Here is a 21,630-nt window from a genome sequence, read left to right on the forward strand (position 1 = left end):
GAAATTCAAGATGGCGACTTCCGGTTTTTTTATATTCCTTTAAAACCCTTACAATGTGATTATTTTCGGAACGGGATTGATGAGTAGATGTCGGAAAACGATGTTTGAGGTGGTTCTGAAATTCAAGATGGCTACTTCCGGTTTCTTGATATTTCTTGGAAACCCTTACAATATGGGTATTTTTGGAAAGAATTAGATTTCAAAACGATCACAAACATCTTTCTTTTTTGGTACCTATACACCAAATCTATACCAGAGCTGCTAAATGTCACTATCAACTAGTTTATGTCACTGGACTGCTGCCAACCAGGCTATACCAATCATCATATATTGAGTGTCTGAGAGCCGATCGGTCATAACTTAAATTCTCTTGATATTATACTCACCAGGACGCTCATTGATTGCCGATGCGATTAATATTATCTTCATTTCTCCTGTCACTGCTTGATTACGATGTGACTAAATATTAATCAAGCAGCATAAACATTGAATTAAATTCATGTACACCAATAAACTCCAAAATCCGATGACTTTTTACAAAGAACAATGAACTTTATCAATTTATGTTTATGTTAGTACTCTCATGGATTTTTTTTACTTCAGCAGGGAATAGGAGAATGAGAGAGAGAGAACAAAATGCGTCACCTGTCTTTGACTGAGTATACTTCTACTTGGTAATTGAACTATCGAGTATCTCATTTGACAGACACTTTGACCGTACCGATTACAGTTGACGATGATTTTAGTCAGTCTGTCAAGGTCAAAGTACCCCTACTGTAGAGGTTTACAAGGAATATCAAAAACCGGAAGTCGCTATGTTGAATTTCAGAACCACCTCAAACATCGTTTTCCGACATCTGCTTATCAATCTCGTTCCGGAAATACCTATATTGTAAGAGTTTTCAAAAAATATCAAAAGACCGGAAGTCGCCATCTTGAATTTCAGAACCACCTCAAACATCGTTTTCCGACATCTTCTCATCAATCTCGCTCCAAAAATACCCACATTGTAAGGGTTTTTAAGGAATATCAAGAAACCGGAAGTCGCCATCTTGAATTTCAGAACCACCTCAAACATCGTTTTCCAACCTCTACTCATCAATCCCGTTCCGGAAATACCCATATTGTTAGGAGTTTTAAGTAATATCAATAAACCTATGCTACTTCTATATAAGGTTTCTGAATTTCATTTAGATCCGACTTCTGGTTTCGGAACTACAGGATGATATATGTAATGAAATTAAAATGTCATTCATTTTGCTAGTAGATGGCTGAAGCGAATTCGTCCATCTAACATTCAAATAGAAGGTCTTAAGGTTTAATAAAGCTGCTTGTTTTTTATTCACCCTAAAATTTTACGTGGCTACATTGATTTTCAAAAATCTTCAATCTAATGAAATTGTTTACAATCCATAAGGCGAATTTGATTGACTTCGGCTACACCGATTTTCGAATTCCGTTTCCGAAAGTATCGGGAATAGAGAAGCAAGAAGGTCCTATACAAAACTGACGAATTTTAATTCTAAAATTACAGGGTGATGAGTTTTTGAAATTCAAACCGTCATAAAAAATTACGATACCAAAAAATCTTCAAATTTGGGCTCGAAACTGTTTCGATTTATTCGTCATTCTAATTCATGGACATACGAACTATTTTTGGTTATGCTGGTCTCTGAATACCGTTTCTGGAAGACGGTACAATAAATAATGACAAAAACTGTATTTTATGGAATGCTTAATCGATTGTCACATGTTTAGATTGACAAGAATAATTCTAAAGTTTCATACAATTTCTATCTTCTATTCGGTTTAATCATTAACAACGAAGAATATTCACACGATAAAAAAAGGTATCATCTCACTGCTATTTGGATTAAGAACGTTTTTCCTTTTGCGACATTCAGCTAACCAGAGACCATTTGGTAGAAATAGGAAACGAGAATGATAGTTTTCAAGGGAGAGCAAGCATGTGAATATAGTATATAGAACGGTTCGACCGGTGCGAATAGTAAAATCCCTTTATAACTACTTTCCGACATATCAGAGACTCGGGTGAATAGCATTGATCAGATGCCTAAGCCTGGTTCGCCTAATGTCACAAAAAGAAAAAAGAAATATTGACTATTATACTTAGTCGTTAAAAAGAGAAAAATATATAAACTATAAGGATTTGTGATAACAAAGTTACGGTTCAAGAGGTGAGTTGAAGATGTCTTCGGTACTAAAACAATTTATTATCTCTTTTTTTCACAACCTAATAACTAAACGATTGAACTCATTTAACATCAACCTTGACGCGGCTGTAAGCATTACCGACCACTCCTCTTAGGTTCCAAATATTTTTAAATGATTCCGGTTGTAAATTGTAGTTATCGTCAACAGCTTTGGCCCAGATTTCCAGTTTTTGGCCTGGTTTAGCGGGAATTTTCACCTTCCACAAGGACCAAGACCAGTGTCGACCTCTTCCGGTGTCGTTCTCAACTTTGTCCAATTCAGCCACTATCCAACTGTTGCCTCCATCAACCGTCACATCCACACGAATAACTTTTTGACCACCGCCGGACCAAGCGTACCCCTTGACCGTGACGTACCCGTTATGAGATTTCACCTGTTCGCCATCCGCCGGACTACAGATAGCGGATGTAACCGGCATGTTCTGAATCGCGGGTGCCGTATCAAAATCAACCGTATCCCAATCGGTACTTGGACTGAACGACTTGTAGTCATTTCTCTGCCAGTGTGAATCCGATTCTACTTTGGAGACTACGATTCTGCCTAACCATTTAACGTTCCGAGCACCTACGACACCTGGTACGATTACTCTGACAGGATATCCATGATCTCGATTCAAAGGCTGATCATTCATTTCGTATGCTAACAACACGTCTCCACGAGGGTCAATCGCCTTCGACAGTGGAATTGACGCTGCGTACGGTGTGTATGTAGGATCGGTGTCTAATCCTTCAAAGTGTACATGACTGTTCTCATCCGACTCAACACCCATTTCTCTCAGCAGATCTGCTAGTCGGACACCACTCCATTTGGCATTACCAACTGCAGAGGGTCCCCAAGGAAGACCTTTAATGGGATTAATTTTCATCATTTCTCCTCGGCGATTACCTCCACACATGATCGTGGCCGTTACGCTATGTTTTGGGAACTTTTTCAAATCCTCGAATTTAAGAGTTTTACTCTTACCATTTAGTTCTATTTCAACGTTAAGTTCATATTCGTTGATATCTACCTCTGGAACCGGCAGATGATTTCTCACGTAGAAAAACTCATTCGGAGTCAGGAAACTGTCGACCAACACCGATGGTGGAGGTTCCGCATTGAATGGTTTTTGCGCGGCCGGCTTCAGGATGGGGTGCCGTTTCGGTTCAGCTGCCCATGGATTGCCTTGATCTTGGGTACCAACAACGTCCTCTTTCTTCAAGTTTCCGATTCGGAATGACTCCAGCAGCTTGAGAATTTGTTCGGTGTTGTGCTGCTGGTAAATGTGCCAGAACGGATCGATCGCACTACCTACAAATAAGTAGAAGTTATTAGATCTCGGAATAGTGGGGATGTGAGATATCATTAACCAGGTTGGCGGTTCAATGCATAGGACGCTGGTCTTACAAACTAGTTGTCGTATGTTCGAGCCCCGACCTGGAAGGATTTTTAGTGTCAGTAGGATCCATAGCACTAGCCATGCAATGATTATGTACACTAAGAATCGGCTGCGAAGTCTGTTGCCAAGACTTTGCTTTGTGATATCATATAAGTAAGTAATACTATAAATAAAGTTTGGATAGATAGTTGCTTGGACCTTTAATTAACAAATAACAGTCCAATGTAAAATATTAGATGTTATAACTAATCTTGTTACGCATGTTAGCATGCAATATGTTTTCAGATATGCAGATATGATTTCAGCTTAATTAGTTTAGTTGTTTCTTACGATCCCAAGTCACTTCAGTGGTCCCCATTAAATAGATTGTTGAAACAATTTTAAAGTTCCTACCTTCGAACATAAACTATATTTGAAGTTCTTAGATTTTATGACCAAATTCAATAAAAACAATATCGCTTATTATATACATTTTTGCTAGAATAATGCTCCCAAAGACCGCATCGGAGCTTGTGCATACAAGTAAAGGGCATATTTGATAAAAATGGCACATAAAATTGAATTTGTCAAGGGATGGAAAAATACTAATGAGTTATGATTTATAGCCTTCCGTTCTTAATTGCACCCATCAAATTTCGAACAAACCAGTGCTTTTGTTGTTTTTACATGAATTTTCTTCCACTCCAGCTCTATATCAATAGTTTTTGGATGCTTCCACAATTCCGTCTCGCATTTGTCCAGATTTTTTCCACCAAGCGAAGTTTCAACGAATTTGGCTCGGCTCGGTACCATTCTAACACATTTCGAGCAGGATTCCAGATCAAGCCAAAACAGAGTTGATCATTTGTGCTTCCTTATGAATAGAAAAACACGATTCCTAAGTAACTCATCCGTGTAAATTTCCCCGTTGGTTGTACCGGAGTTGAAGAAAAAATTCCACCACATCCGAAAATTGCCAGTCAGATCAGATATTTTTGGCAAATTTCGTTAACTTCTTCTTTCGAACGTTACCCCAAATCATCGTATTCAGCCGTGGCATTGAAATTTACTGTCTGGGAAAGTCACTCATGGATGGAACATGGATTTAGTGAGCATCTTCGTGTAAAGTTTCCGGGCACTGGTTTCTACCCTTATGTTTTGCTTTTCATTCAGGTTTGAGATAGAGGCGTGCAAAACAGCTCATTTTAGTGAACAGCTCCGAACCGATCAGCTCACCAAAGTGAATCGATTCGATGTATCAGCTCATCAGCTCTTTTAGTTTGAACTTAAATTTCATTTTGTGCGCCGTTTTTCTTATGCACCGGTTTTCTTTCATATGCATGATCGGAATTGACTCATTGATTCGCATTGATGCAATGAATGCAATGCGAATTAATTTATCTTTAATTGATGTCGACTAAATTGAATCTCTTAAAGAGCCGAAGATCCGATCAGCTCGTAGCGTGTTCCTTTCGTCATAATGCAGTGAACTGGGTAGCAAATGAGTGAGCTGATGAGCTGCGGTTCTTTTGAAAAGAGCTGTGAGCTGTCAGCTCACTTCAATGATTCGATTCACTGGAACAGCTCAGGAGCGAATTGCCCATCTCTAGTTTAAGACGTCTTGCATCTTGTATACACAGGACTCAGGACGCTTCATAGTTTTCTGCACAAAAACGATCCAAGATTTGATTTTTAACATCATCTCGAATTGATATGTTTAAATGGTTCTTGAACTGGCTATTTTACAGTTCCGTTGGAATTTTTTTTACGGGAGTGCCTTCCTTCGCGCACTGAAACACTCATTGAAGGTTCTTATCACACGAAACGAACAGTCCAGCATTCTTACAAGCAGGTGCTAACTGAAATGCAAGGGAGAGATTTCAAGAGTTGCCATTTCATAAGAGGGGAGAGGGTCGAAATCGGTTTTACAGGGGTCGATATAGACTAAAAACAAAGGGATTGATCTTAGTATTAACGCAAGTTTTTAGTTGAAACTGTAAGGAATGCAAGCTTATCAACTTGTTAAAGGACTGACTAAAGGCTGACTCATTCTTCTTCTTCTTCACTTCTGGTGGCGTCACCTCACTTGAGATGACGCCGATTGATGGCACAGCTATTTAGCTATATTACCAGTTAGTTTTCGTTTATAGTCCAATGGACTTTCTTTTCACTGGACTACAAGTGAAACCCTCGCTATGTGACAACGTGGAGTCACCGAGGTACGGATGAAAATCCTTTCTATCTCGCGATACATTCGAATTTTCTCCGCACTAACACGATACGACGTGTTCACTCGTTGAGGGTTTCACCGCAAGTGAAAGGCTGACTGAAAATCCATGGATGCGACTTGCGCGCGTAATGAGAATCGCAAATATTTGACAGTTGCTTGACACTTTTATAGGGAGCCACAGCCATCTGACACTGGTATGTTAGCATCAGCCATTTGAAAGTACACCGATTACGTTGAGCCCCTCGTGTTTCGAGCCCCAAACACTGCGATGTTTTGATACTCATCGCGACTCTCAAATTTTGAAAATTACCTACACTTGATGTCACAAAACACTCTCAGTTGAATTTTCGGTAAACCGACAAGTTATTGTGAGAGAATCGTCTAAAAAATTTCTGATTTGCGTTAACTAGAAAACAATTGCATTACTGATTGTATGTTTACGTTGTGTGACCAGCTGATTTTGAAGTTCCGGTATAGATCTCATCAAAATGGCGTCGTGACAGGAGGCCGGAGCCACCGGTTCAAGTTTGATCAAAGTAGACTATCGCGTTCAAAAAAAAAACGTCAAACGGAACTTGAAAGGAGGAGATATCCCGCTCGGCCTTTTGGCTGCCTGTTGAAAAATCCTGGTGGATACGGTTGTATCGTTTGAGTTGTATATCTGGCAGCGGTGAGGCAGTTGATTATCAGAATGGCTGCCAGACATATTTTGCCCGCAGGCAGCTTTTAGTCAGCCGTCTAGCAGCCATGCTCATGCGGAATATTGTGCACAATATCCCGTGTACGCTTGGTTGCCAGATGGCTGAGTAAACGCTGCCAGCTGGAAAAATATGGCTGGCAGACATTCTGGTGACCGACTGCTTCACCGCTGCCAGATATACAACTCACTTTGTTGTGTCAAATTGAATTTGACAACCGCCACTGAATCAATTTCGGAAGCCGTCTGGTGGCCATGGCTGTCCAGGTAGCCAAAACGCTATGTGGGATATGCACTTGGAAAATCCAAGGTAGTCCGTTTCCCAGCTGAGTGCTCAACACTTACAAGGAAACCCGGAGTAAGTGAAAGGAATTAGCGGATCTGCCAAAAAAACTTGAACCAGGAATCGTCAGCTGCGCAGTAAGGTATTGAGGTGCGTTAAAACCAACCCTGGCCTTCGATCCGGAATGTGATGAGATGAGAAAACATACGTAAAACTCGAATTTAAGCAGCTTTAATTTAAGTTTTACATCGCGACGGTACGGATATGCCGGGAAAATTCAAGTTCGGAGTTTCTCGGAAAATCCCATGATTGCGATTTGCAGTTGACGGCTGAAAACGGAACCATTCGTCACTTTCTGGAAGGTGACATACCAAATTTACCGCGAAGAATGTCTGGAAAATAGTGTTTTGCCATTCAGACATAAACATAAGGGCGAAGTCATTTTTGGCTCGAATGTGCTTGCTGCCACTATTCCAAGGTGATTCTGAAGTATTATCTCTTATTGACATTTACTAGATTTTATGTTAATTTGTTCTATTAAATTTTGTATCGATGGCAAAAATCCAGATATGATTTAAAAGTAAACTGACTGTTTAGGTCTAAGATTTAGTTCTGTTTAGAAAAGGTGCCTGGTACATAAAAAAGTATGGAAATTTCGTTGCGGATCTTGACCTTCTGTCTCAATAAGCTTCACAGTCAATTCGTGAACATGCGGGACGATTGAATATCTATAGTGCTACGATACGAAGAATTCTTTAAGGTCACGACTCGAACATTCGACACCTGGTTTGCTAAACCAGCTCCTTATATAATAAACCGTCAACACGGGCCATTAACCAATCAACAATCTTTTTTTTCATTCTGTAGTTTAAAATAAGAAATTCGTATAAATGAGTAATTCCCAAATTAAATGTTATTGTAAAAGATATAGTCGTACCTGCTGCAAGCATTACTTTGTCGCTTCCCGGATGTTTCGGAACAAACGAAGTAATATCGTACACACCAATGCCGTACGTTACCCAAATGCCAGCTTGCAGTGAGTTGTGTTTGCCAATTTCCTCCAAGGTGAACACCGGGAGGTCCTTACGTAGTTTGTTGTGTGCATTGCGGATATCCTGCGTTTGGTCCGACGGTTTTTTCGAATGTGTGGCTGGTATTGTGAACACATTGTTGGAATCTTTCTCTAGAAGAAATCAAACAATTAATGACTGTCTCTATGTCATCCATCCCCGTTTAACTTACTTAAATATTTTACGATCCAGTATGTTACCAGGGAACCACCAATCAAAATCGCAGTGGACGTAAGGGCACTGTATCTATTTTTTGGTGGTTCGTTACCCGACGAAAACTTCTGGTAATCATAGCTACTTGCTCTGTCGTGAAGATGGAACCCATTTTGAGCAAGTAATATTCGCCTTGGTATCGATTTCGATCGTAACCTGTAACGATAGTGAGTTAAATACATTCATCGGTAGCAGCTAAAATTTATCATTTTTGTTTGCCCTCGTTATATCATTAAAAAAATTTACAAACTTTTTTGATTCTTCATTATGCTCAACAGATTTGGATTCTTATCAATCCTTAGATTTCAGATGCATTAGTGATAATGATTCTTTATTTCCGATCAGGGTTTTGAACAAATGAGCTTTATGAAAATCGATTCTTCAAAATTGACGTGATATCGATTTAGGAGTGTGGCGAGCATAGCATGAAGCTCATGCAACCAACTGTTCCACAGTTACTGAAAACATCCAATTTCTTGCTGTATAAAAGTACATGCAGAATTTTTGAGAACTTGAAAGTACAGAGCAAGGTCCGCATGAATTTTCTTGCTGCTTAAGAAAGCACGTGGTTATTTTTAACAGCTGTGAAGTACAGAACAAGTTCCGGGTGAACTTTATCGCTGCTTAGAAGCTATACAATTTATTCTAGAAGCTGTTCGTTCGGTTGCGATGCGCGAACTTTCAAGGGTGAATAACTTTTAAAAACAAGATGATTAAAATGCTATTCATGGACTTCGTAAATTGCTTAATCTATAACAAACTTTTGGTTAGTTGGGAACGTTTCCAACCCCCCATATAGAGCCACATGGTTTGAATTTCTAAATAAGAAATACAAGGGAGAATGATTTTTTTAATGAAACTACTAACACCAACTTTCGAGGATTCACCGAAGATTATGAAAACAAGAAACTAGAACAGCTATCCCAAAAAAGGTTTCTCACGATTATCAAATCTAGGTGGGATGAAGAAGACACTTCTTGGAAATAGTAACAAGTGATTTTAATGTGAATACATCTTACTATACTATGTTCGTCGTCAATAAGTCATAATTCATTAAAGATGCACCGTTCAATTGTGAAGTAGTAAAAGTATTCACATTCTCCAGTTATGTCTCTGACACTATCCATCCGTGCCTTTTTGTTCAAGACAGGCTCCATTCATATCGATACACTTGATTCAGCGATTTTTCAACTTTACAATCCTGTTCTAGAGTAATTTTCCGGAAAGCCAAATACTCGCGCGAACTGAGAGAGCAAACTATGGTGAATAAAGTGGGTGGGAAAACAATTGAAACCCTAAATCGTTGATTTTAACCATGGTTGCGATACTGTTGTGAGCCCGAGAAATTACTTGTAAAATCGAACGTTTTCACGTCATGTGAGACGGTTTTTTGATAGCGATTTTGGACTTTAATAGCTCCAATAATGCGCAGAGATACTCACTGTTGATGGAGGTAGTCCACGAATGCCATGACTCGTGTCTGTTTCAGTCAATTACCGGGTACCCAGTCTGCTCTGTGGTGTTTAAAAATTGATCCAGATTTCATCAATAGTTACTAATCGACGCAAATCGTCTTTCCAATTTCGCAACAAACAAGCTTCTGAAGTTTGGCGAAATCTCGCTCGAACGATTTTGAAAATGGAACACAAAATCTCCTGCCTTGGGGTGTAATTCAACACAAAAACACAAAGGCGTCATAAGGGTGTTTTGGCCATGGTTCAGGAGTTTTGGCCACAATAAAATGCTTGAAACCAATATTGTACGCTGTTGCTCATTAGTTGAAATGTGTATAACAATTTCTTATTACATTCACCTCATAAATTAAACCATTTCATCTGTCATTATTTGAAACTCGCTACAAGCTTTTCAATGTTCAAATATTAAAAGAAAAACATTACTTTGGAATGTTTCGTTTACACCAGGAAAAATATTTCTCAACGCGTTCAAAATTTATAACTATCACGAATAAAGAAGTAATTAATTTTTTTAATGATTCCATATATCAAGGATCATATACTATTTCTAGAAAAATCTCACCCAAACCCAATTGGCAATTTAACGCAAATCTAATTTTATCTGTCGCGCCATTTAAATTTCATTTTTTGAATCAATTTTAGGATAACGATTATATTTTTGTACAGGCTGCTATTGGGAAGTCATTTCATCTCAATTAGAGTTTTTGTACCAATATTTATCTCTTTGATCAAATTACCACGTTATTTTGCGGATTATTCGACTTCCAATCAATGAATTGCGATAGAATCGGTTCTAAGGAGAAATATCACAGGAAAAATAGATCGACAAATGTACGATACTGGGCGTTAGCACAACCTTGAGACAGATTGCACTTCCGGTGAAACCCTCAACGAGTGAACACGTCGTATCGTGTTAGTGCGGTGCAAATTCGAGTATTTCGCGAGAAAGAAAGGATTTTCATCCGTACTTCGGTGACTCCACGTTGTCACATAGCGAGGGTTTCACTTGTAGTCCAGTGAAAAGAAAGTCTATTGGACTATAAACGAAAACTAACTGGCAATATAGCTAAATCGCTGTGCCATCAATCGGCGTCATCTCAAGTGAGGTGACGCCACCAGAAGTGAAGAAGAAGAAGAAGAGACAGATTGAATGATGCTGTCGCGGTCCCAGGGCTTGTCTGTATCCGTCAGCCTTCTGACACCGGTTTGCCATCTGACACCATTTGAAAGTATACCGATTACGTTGAGCCCCTCGCGTTTCGAGCCCCAAACACTGCGATGTTTTGATACTCATCGCTACTCTCAAATTGTGAAAAATATCTTCACTTAATGTCCCAAAACACTGTCTGCTGTATTTTAGGTAAACCGACAAGTTATTGTGAGAGAGTCGACTCAAAATTCACTAATTTTCGTGCACTAAACAAGGTAAACGCGTTAAACAAATGCATTACTGTTTGTTTGTTTTCGTTCCAATCAGCTGATTTTGAAATTCCGATTTTGATCTCATCAAGATGGCGTCGTGACAGGAGGCCGGTATTCGTACTCAATGGAGAAGAATGCACACTAATGGTGCCATGGGTAATGTCTGACAAGAAGAGGCAACAATACACAGAATGGGAGCAATAAAATGGATATGTTCTTCTTTCTGAGTGTGCCAAACTTGTCAGGCATTGCCCATGCTACAACAAATACTACACATTGATCTAATGAAGAGAAGTGATCTACTTATCAAATTTGATCTCTTTTGCAGTATTCAGTTGGTTATATGATCACCGAATCGTGTACTCTTTGTTACCTTTTGGAACCGCAAATGGCGTGGACAACAGTGCCCACACATAGTAGTTTAGTTGCTTGTTGAAAGTAGCTCTCTCTTAGATTACATTATAGTATGCTTGACGCTTTCTCAGATATCGACACTTTTACTTAGATCCAAACTAATGATCCACTCACCCATCAATCATCACTCATATTCTACTACGCAAAACATATATTTATTTCCTCTTCCAAGATTGTAGATTAAGTAAACCATCAAGCCATATTTAGTAAGTATAATTTCTATTGAATATCTTCTTTAAATATTTCAGTAACGAATTTGCACATGGTGAAAGGATCAATGCACAATTCCTGGCCGCCAGTGTTCAGTTGGTCAACATAGACTAGTTCGTCCATCAAGGAATTGAGATTGTATATCCTGGATCCACAATTGAACCCGGTTTAGAATCTGCGCTATTCAGCTGCCCGACCGGTAAACCCAGAAAAAAAACAAATGTACGATACTGTGGTTATAGCGACGTGTACATTGTTTGTCTGGAGAGCACCGTAGGATTTTTGGGATATCTCAATTTTTATTGAACTGATGCATCTTCAATTGCAAAACCAATATTGCCGGTCGTGATTAGACTGCTATTTTTTCTTCAGAACAAACTCATTTTCAAAGATCCAAAAAATGCAACGACGTTCCTTAGAAATGCACCCAAGTAAAGTTGGGTAATAGTAGTATTTTTCAAATTGTAATCCTTCCAATAAGGTAGTAAAAAGAGGTTTTGAATTCTGCTTCTACACACTTATAAAAAACCCTGTGATTTTACATGTTATTAGGTGCACATAAATGGAGCGTCGCATTTCACGCAAATTTACGTCGAAGAACATTTAATATTGTGTCTAAGACTCCATGACATGAAATTCATTGAAATAAAAAAAAGAATACTGATAGCAACCACCGCGACTTGAACCAAGAATCATTGGATTGCGATCCGTTAATCGACGTCTGTTAATCGACTGAGCCACAGAAGCATGCATCTGCTAGCAAGTTATAGTCGAAACCAGTAAAATTCAAGCTCATCTAACATTAAGTCATTACAAATAAAATTTTCCGTCATTCGACAAATTAGGTCGTTGTGAATTACATACATCGTATGAGGGATTAAATCACCTGTAAAATTCAAATTTTTTTAGAGTGTACATCATTTGTTAAAAAATATATTTTCTGTAGTTTTAATCTTTCATTTGCTATAATATAAAAAACGTGCTTAATCCACTAGCAGTGAGATAATTCCTTTTTTATCAATCCGTATGTGTTTTTTGTATGAATATTCTTCGGTGTTTTAGTTTTCATGACATTATTTTAATGACCGTTGTTTTAAGCGGCAGCTTGAGATTTTAATCACTCATTACTTTGTAAACTGCAAATCGGATCGAATTTGAATCTAAACCTGTGACAATCGATTAAACATTCCATGAGATGTCGAAATAAGTTCAGCTATAGAGTTTTTTGTCATTATTTAGGGTACTTCCAGAGCCGGTATTCAGGAACCAGCATAACCCAAAACGCTTCGTATGGCCATTTTGAGTCCAACTTTGAAGCTTTTTGGTATTGTCATCTTCTATATCTGTTTGAATTTTAAAAACTCATCACCCTATAATTCCAGAATCGGAAGTCGGAATCGGATAAAGTCACCAATTTTGTAAGGAACCATAAATTTTTTAAATTTAAATTTTTGTTTATGAAATTCGATTGCACCTTTTTGAGAAAACGATTGAGCTTTGAGAAACGATTCGGTACCGAAACCGGAACGCTAAAATCGGTGTAACCGAAGTTAGTTGAATTCTCCTAATGAGCTGTATAGATTTGATTGAAAATTTTTGAAAAACTGTGACATCTTTGAGAAATCCTAGTGCGCATTAAATTTGTGGGATCGAAAACTGAAAACTGACTGAAATAAGTTTTTTGATTATCGACTATTCCTATCTGCAAACCTAATAAACCTGATTAATTTATGTGAAATGTACATTTTTATACTAATCACTCCGGAAACCTAACTCGGAAGTCGGAACTGACTAAAAAGCAAGATGCTTTATAGTATATTGCGACCTATCATTTGTATCTTAGATGGTTCTTAGATTTCATTTGAATCTTAGATCGGTACAGTCAACTACGAGCAAAATGAGTTACATTATTTTAATTTCGTTTCACATATCATCCTGTAGTTCCGGAAGCAGAAGGTGGATCGAAATGAAATTCATGAGGAGAGTATACGACTTTTCATATAAATCTGAAGTGTTGAGAACGGTTGAGCTATCTCCGAGAAAGTTGAGTGAAATTATTTGTCACTCACGCATTTACTGATCTCGGCGAACTGATTCGAATGATATTTGGGTGTTATGTTGTTTCAGCATTTGTTGCTGTAAGAAGTTTAAATCAATATAATTTTGAAATTGTTTCCAACTCGAAAATGTTGCCATCATGTGTTTACATATGTCATATTCGAACGACTATGTTGCCAAAAGTGAACCGTGCTAAAATCGAGACCGAGGTAAAATGATGCTGTACACAGTATTGAGAAACAATTGCATGTAACAGTATCAAAAATCGTGTTTCTCGTTGCTCCCAAGCATTGCTTTATCTTATCATACAGCGCATACAATTCCTACTACTGGAATAGGGGGAAAAGTTGGAAAGCTACTACCGTGTAAAATCTAAGTCTTAAAACATATTTTGTTAACAATGACAATTGTGACAGATATTGTCAGAAAACTAAAAAATTGAGTTTGAGCGAATTCTATACCTATTTTTATATTTATAAGAAAAGGTAAAAGCCACAATTTTGTGACTTATTTTGTATTTTAATACTACACATTAAAAGTAGAGCCTAATTTTTCTACAGTTAATGAGGTGTTCCTTCTTAAAATCATCACAATTGCTCCGAGTTCTACTGACTTATTCAGCTTCATCTTTAAATTGTGTATAGTTAAATATTTATAGCTATCTAACCTTAGCGGCATATACATTAGATCGGACTCTATTCATCCTATGAAGAATTATCTATACAACAAAAAAATAGTTGATTCAAACCAATTTACAGTGAGTTCAACTCGAAATTTGTTTGTTGCAATTAAAATGCCGTAGATTCAAAGCAGAACGCGGTTGTTTTGAACCACAGCTCGATTGCTTTAAACAAATGTTGGTTGTTGAAAATAAACGCTTGATAAATCAAACTACACGCAGAGAAAAATATTGTAAATGTAACTAAATCTGGGATTCACGTAACGATTTGTTTTGCTGAAATGACAAAAGAAAAATTGATTTAATATAGCAAATATTGTTGCTTGAAACAACAAAATTAGGTATTTGATTTTGCTCAGTGAATTAGTTTGTTTCTATAAATATTTTGTTAATACCAACAAATATTTTACTTGTGCGTTCCTGACAATTTCTTGACAAACAATTTCATAGTAAATTCAACTTGCAAAATCAGTTTAAAATGAACTAATTTTGGATAAAGGTAATATTTATAGTGTTTTGAATTTATAAACTTGGCAGTTGAAATAAATGATAAGATATCAACTTGAAATGATTAGTATTTCAACTTACGCTTTTGTTTGTAAAAATTATTAATTTTGTTTTGTTTTTACGAGTAAAATGATTTCTTTCGAAATAATTTGAAGGCTTGTTTTTGGTACATTTTTCTTCAATTTATATATTTGTAAGGAATACCAATTACATTTATATTCCATACATTTATAATATTTGTCTACATACCACAATCAATCCAATATTACTTTTTATAGTATCCAACGATTCGGCACCCTTTCCCGGTGCCCTTCCGGTGAAAACAGAGATAACCTGCATCAAATATATGTTGTAAAGAAAACGTGTTATTGCAGTTTATAATATTATTAACTATCAATACTTACGCTTGGATTTATGAAAAGCCCGATGAACAATATATAAGCAGATAAAATTTTACTTTTGAAACGCGTAAAAAACTTGTCTGTTCATTCATGATTGAGAAAACAGCTCTGGTTTATAAGAAATAGGACTGATACGGTTCTTTTGAACAATAAACTTTGTTGTATCATTACACAAATAAGACAACAGATAAAATGAATAAATTTTGTTCTTAACATAAATATAAAGCCGAATTGAATCAACATAGATATTGCGAATAAAATCAACTCTGCTTTTGTTGATACGCAATATATTGATGAATTATTTCAACAATAAAATCAGCTGGAACAATTTTTTTTATTTGACAAGACCAAAATATTTATTCACATTCAACAGAGTTCTTTGTTGATGTTGAAGGGAGAAAATGGTTTAAAACAATATTCTAGTTCGAAATTAACATGAATCAGATTTAAAAATCTACTAACCGATTTGTTATTCTAAACAAGCTCCATTTCTCTGCGTGTAGAATTGTTATTGGCACTTATAATTATTAACGTTGTTATTGCACCTCGGTTTCAACCATTAATGGTTATTCGCCGGGGGGATATTATTGTCACTATATTTACAACATAAATCATTGTAATTGCCCAGAATTTATTTATATCGGTATTTTTTGCGTATACACAAAGCCCACTGAATAAAAAATATATAGATATTTGCCGTTTTATCCTGAATTTGAATTGCAAATCACTCAAATTCAAATTTAAACCAAAATAGTGGAATGAACTGTTACCTGGTTGCACAGAGCACACTACGCGACAACATTTCCACTTTTACGCGTCGAGATGAACTGTTGCGGTAGTCGAATCCACAGAAACACGAGAAATCCACAATCACACAATCACATTCACTTTAAGTAGTCACAAGAAAAAAACAAAAATGACCTTGTTTGCGAAAAATTCAAAAGATGATATACACAGAACAAGTAACCGGACTTTGGCGAACCAATAATACGATAATTTTTCACTTTCTTACGCCTTTATCTGTTTTCAAATATTACGATTTAGGAACCGTCCACGATGCTTTTCGACTGTCGACAGTGAAGTTTTGATACTTAGCGCGATTACATTTTCGGCTGCTGGGTAGCTTCTGACGTTTGGCACTGATAACAGTACAGTGATAGAAGCAATATTGAATGTGCGTAGAAGACATACCTCCTGCGAATACTTTGCGTTGCCTGTATTTATGATGCCGGAATATATACGACCTGGTGTTTGAGAGACGTAAAACAATAGATATAGAACTGTAGATTGAGACAGTCACTGCAGTTTTTTTTAATTAGGCGTCACATATTTGATGAAGATTTATCAATTGCAGAGAGTATTATTGAATTTATTTTGATTCAAGCTGCTTTTATATCATAACATCAGTTCTTAAGCTGACAGAAACAGTTGCAGTAATGAAATTGACAGTCTCAATCTAGTGTTGTATTTCTACTACACAAACAGGCAAGTAAAGGTGAGTGGTACACTGCGTCGTTTGTGAAAGTAGAGTGGCTAAATCGAAGACCCATGTATTAATATATTTCCGAGAAGCATATTTGTATCAGTGTGTGTTTATTCAGCGGAAACGACACACTCTAAGAATTCCTACAGCGCTCGTTGCTCAGCTAACATTTTCTTGTTGTAGTTGAAAACTGGAAAATACTTCCAGCGACAATCATTATTATCACGTTTTTATGTGAAATGTATGATGTCGCAAGTACCGCGTTATGGATTGGCCAATGGACGTGATAAAAACGATTACCGCTGGTTGCGTTTTTCAGACCTCAACTGCAGCGACAATAGTATGGACCACAGTCGCAAGTTTTATTCCGAGCGATTTAAATATGACCGATAAACCTTCCGTGAACATTAGCTGCCCTTACACGAGACAATATTATTGTCAATACAAGGAGTATTGACAATACTTTTGATCGTATAGTGGATTGATATTCATTGGATTGATGAAAATATTGTCAAAAAATCAAAACTGCTCATCAATCCTACAATACTTTCTCTCTAGAGAGGAAACAGTTAAATATGTACAATGACATTTTCTCTCAATGTTTCGATATTCAGTTGCAATATGTAGAACTCCAAACGCTTGATTTTTTCGAAAAACGCGGACTCAATTTACCAAACCAATTGGATTGACGGTATTGACAATACTTTGGATTGACAATAATATTGTCACGTGTAAGGGCCGCTATTCACTCTGAAGAGAAAATTTGGATGATACGTGGCTCATCGAGAGTTAAACGCTATTCGCACTATTCCAATGCACAAAGTTTTCTGATAAATATTTCGATTGGTCTAAATAGAGTATTTTTCTACGGAAATAAAATTGCGGCAGAGAGGTAAAATACAATCTAAAATATAACGTAATTTTACAACATTTAAGAAGCACGTTTTCCACAAACTGGAATATGAAATTATAATAGTAAAGCGTCACTTAGTCTCACTCCCTCTCATGCCATAACAAGTATTGCTGTTGAAAAAACCTGTTTTAATCCACCTAGTGGTGTAATGATGCATATCAATCATACTATCATATAAAATACTGTGGTACTCTTCAAAATAATTTTCTTCGATTCTTAAAAGAATAACCGAAATCGGTTTATTTGACCGTCTACTGATAAAAACAATCAATTTGAAAAGATTTGAGGTCGATTTAGAAAACTTTTTAAGGTTTTTCCCCATTTTCAGTGATGGTATATAATTTTTAACCCACTTTACCCTATATTTCCGGATCCGGAAGTCGGATCCGCATGAAATTCAGGAATTACGTATGGGACCACAGGACCTTTCATTTGAACCTAAGTTTATGAAAATCGGTCGCGCCATCTATGAGAAAAGTTAGAACACATATTTTCTTTTTTTTGCACATTTTACCCCATAACTCCGGAACTGGAAGTCGGATCCAAATAATATTCAGGAATTTTTATGGGACCTCAAGACCTTTAATTTGAATCTAAGTTTGTGAAAATCGGTTCAGCCATCTCTGAGAAAAGTTAGTGCACTTATTTTCACAATTTTTTGCACATGTTACCCCATAATTCCGGAACCGGAATTCGGATCCAAATAATATTCAGGAATTTTGTATGGGACCACAAGACCTTTCATTTGAATCTAAGTTTGTGAAAATCGGTTCAGTCATCTCCGAGAAAAGTTAGTGCAAAAAAACGTTACATACACACATACACACACACATATACACACACAGACATTTTGCGTACTCGACGAACTGAGTCGAATGGTATATGAAACTCAGCCCACCGAGCCTCGGTTCAAAAGTCGGTTTTCACAGTGATTGAGTAACCTTTCTATATGAGAAAGGCAAAAAAATCTCTGGAAATTGAGACCGGATGTCGGTTCAGATATTTTTATGAAAGTTCAAAACTTTCAATCTAGGTTTGTCAAAATCTGTCCAGCAATCTCCTTGAAAATGAAATGCAGATTTTTGTCACATACACGTACACATATAAATTTTCTGATCGCGACATACTGAGGTGAATGGTATATGGCACTTGGTCGTTCCGCCGTTTTTTTTTCAAAATTAAAAGCTTTATTGCGAAAAAGTGCTTACAGATGTATTATTCAAAGTATTGTCCGTCGCTAGCGACAACTTTCTCCCATCTTTCCGGCAATTTTCGGATTGCGGCTCGAAAAAAGGGGTCCTCTTTTGAGGCTATCCATGAAGCAATCCATTTTCCAACTCTTCGAAGGATTGAAAATGTTGATCTGCCAGACCGTGTGCCATCGGAATAGGTGGAAGTCAGAAGGGGTGACATCTGGAGAATACAGCGGGTGGGGCAAGACTTCCCATTTCAGCGTTTCCAGGTACTTTTTTACCACTTTTGCGACGTGAGGCCGAGCATTGTCGTGTTGGAGGATGACTTTGCCATGTCGCTCTTGATAATGTGGCCGCTTTTCTTCAAGCGCGCGACTAAGGCGCATCAGTTGCGTTCGGTAGCGATCTCCTGTGATGGTTTCACCCGGTTTTAAGAGCTCGTAGTAAATCACATCTTCATCTTTGAAGGTTTTTTTCTCTTCCACCACCATGTTTGTCTTCGACATCATAATCACCATTTTTAAAAAGTTGAAACCACTCCCGACACGTTCTCTTACTCAGAGCAGCATCACCGTAAGTTTCTGAGAGCATTCGATGCGCTTCAGCTATATTTTTTCGAATTGTAACAGAAAAGTAAAACTTCCCGCAAATGGCGAGAATTGGGCACATAAACAGACATTTTCGAGCGTGAATAATACGAAAACAAGAACAACTGTCACTGAAACGGCGATGACAATTCGTTAAGCACTGTACACACTCACTTTAAAGGCATTATCATCTAGGTATGTATTTTGACCAGCCTGAAGCGGTATAGGCACCTATCGGAAAACGGCGGAAGCAAAGTTGTACACCTGATATGTTATGGAAATTATTGAATTCTTCAGATGTTATGAATAACAGTTTAGACAAATTTCGTATGTTCGACAATCTGTGATATTAGTTCGAGAGAAACTGTAAATACAACTCTTTGAGTCACGAAAAATTAATTACTAAGCTTTCTGAATAACCAAAGCCATGTTTCGATAATAGTTATTAGAGCGTATTGTGATTCTGGTTGTGAAACTTATGAGAAATAAACACTTAGGCAGTTACATCAGCTTAAAAAAATAAATATGAATCATTAGAATTGTTCGATTGATAATGACCAATCAATATAATTGAGCGTTTTTATATTTGTATGTTAAAATCGACATTTGTATGTTAAAATCGACATTTTCATAGTGAAACATATATTCGTAATCCTTTACGTTTCGTCTGATGACGTAAAGTTAACGCTATTTGCAAATTTGACGTAACTTTACGAAGTTAAGTTGGGACTTCTACACTGATACAGTGAGGATGAATGCAAATAGCATTCGAAGTACTAGTATCTGTCTGTCTGTCTCATAGTAGAATTAAAAGGAACTTTCATTTTTTTTTTCAAAAATAAGTTTAGTTTCATTCCACTAACCGCTTAAATCCCAAACATTTGCTTTCATCAGTTTATATGCATTTGTCTAACATTTACGTTGCAAGTTTCAAACCATCTGAATGTTTAGTGTAAAACATTTAAAATAAATTTGCTGTTTGGTAGATGAAATTCAAGAGTAATTTTTACAGACTTCAATACTGATTCCTTCAAATCAGATTTGAAGTGATTTACACTTAAAATTAAAGTGTCGTGTCCTGACTTAAATATGACGAATTTCGCAGCTGACAGAATTTTATCAGATTTGAATGAAACTTCCTGGACATGTAGACTTTGTGCTAAAACATCACGAGGCTGTCTTTTGAAAAAAGCCAAACTTGAATAGTTGACGACAAATGACAAAGCCTATAAAAAGTATTATACTAGTGATTTTCACATAATCAGTCAAATTTTCCAATAAAAATTACTGAAAAAAAAAATTATGTGTGAAACGAAATTAAAACAATGCATCTCATTTTTCTCGTAGATAGCTGAACCGATCTAAGATTCAAATTAATCTAAGAACCATCTAAGATTCAAATGAAAAGTCTTAAGATTCTATAAAACATCTTGCTTTTTAGTCAGATCCAACTTCCGGTTTACGGGATACAGGGTGATCAGTATAAAAAGGTCCATTTCACATAAATTAATCAGGTTCATCGGGTTGGCAGATTTGGATAGTGGATTACTAAATAAATTTAGTTCAAGCGGTATTCAGTGCTCGATTCGGGAGGTACTCAAAAATTTAATTCGCACTACAATTTCTCAAAGATGTCTACACACTTAGGTGAATTTAACTGATTTCGACTACTCCGATTTTTGAACTCCGGTTCCAGTATCGAATCGTTTCTCAAAGCTCAATCATTTTTTCAAAAAGGCCAAATCGAACTTCAAAAACGAAAAATTCAAATTAAAGGACTTATGGTCCCATACAAAATTGGTGAATTTTATCCAATTCTGGAATTACAGGATGATGAGTTTTTAAAATTTATACAGATATAGAAGATGTAAATTGTTTGGCGTATTAATTTATGGCCATACGAATCATTTTTGGTTATGCTAGTTCCTGAATACCGCCTCTGGGAGTACCTTAAATAATAGCGAAAAACTCTAAAGTGGAACTTACTTCAACATCTCATGGAATGTTCAATCGATTGTCACACGCTTAGAATCAATCAAATTTGATCCGATTTACGATTGAAATCTTAAATTGCCGCTTAAAACGACGGTCATTAAAATAATGTCATGAGAACTAAAACACCGAAGAATATCCATGCAAAAAACACATGCGGATTGATAAAAAAAAAGGTATCATCTCACTGCTAGGTGGATTAATTGCGTTT

General features: G+C 36.8%; 1 protein-coding gene across 2 annotated transcripts; it reads right to left on the reverse strand.

Annotated features, from left to right (window-relative positions):
• Positions 1 to 2,203: 2,203 nt before the first annotated feature.
• LOC131436425 (sulfite oxidase, mitochondrial) lies at positions 2,204 to 16,430 on the reverse strand. 2 transcript variants are annotated; one of them, XM_058605143.1, is made up of 5 exons: positions 16,264 to 16,429; positions 16,022 to 16,138; positions 8,045 to 8,241; positions 7,740 to 7,985; positions 2,204 to 3,525 (listed from the first exon to the last, which is right to left on the reverse strand). In XM_058605143.1, the coding sequence occupies exons 2-5, from the start codon at positions 16,051 to 16,053 to the stop codon at positions 2,276 to 2,278; spliced, it is 1,725 nt and encodes a 574-aa protein (XP_058461126.1). In that variant the 5' UTR covers positions 16,054 to 16,138; positions 16,264 to 16,429; the 3' UTR covers positions 2,204 to 2,275. The 2 variants fall into 2 exon arrangements, with proteins under 2 accessions (XP_058461126.1, XP_058461125.1); XM_058605142.1 differs by having other exon boundaries at positions 16,022 to 16,430.
• Between the last annotated feature and the right edge of the window lie 5,200 nt (positions 16,431 to 21,630).

The sequence above is a fragment of the Malaya genurostris genome, chromosome 3, assembly GCF_030247185.1.
Source record: "Malaya genurostris strain Urasoe2022 chromosome 3, Malgen_1.1, whole genome shotgun sequence".
In the NCBI taxonomy this organism is placed as follows: domain Eukaryota; kingdom Metazoa; phylum Arthropoda; class Insecta; order Diptera; family Culicidae; genus Malaya; species Malaya genurostris.

Bases quoted from the DNA above. Each gene is read 5' to 3' on its own strand.
- LOC131436425 (XM_058605142.1), bottom strand. From the start codon at position 16,053: ATGTTGTCGCGTAGTGTGCTCTGTGCAACCAG. The intron at 8,242-16,021 runs GTAACAGTTCAT...CTATCGTTACAG, and splicing joins AGTGTGCTCTGTGCAACCAG to GTTACGATCGAAATCGATAC. The intron at 7,986-8,044 runs GTAAGTTAAACG...GATTTCTTCTAG, and splicing joins CTGGATCGTAAAATATTTAA to AGAAAGATTCCAACAATGTG.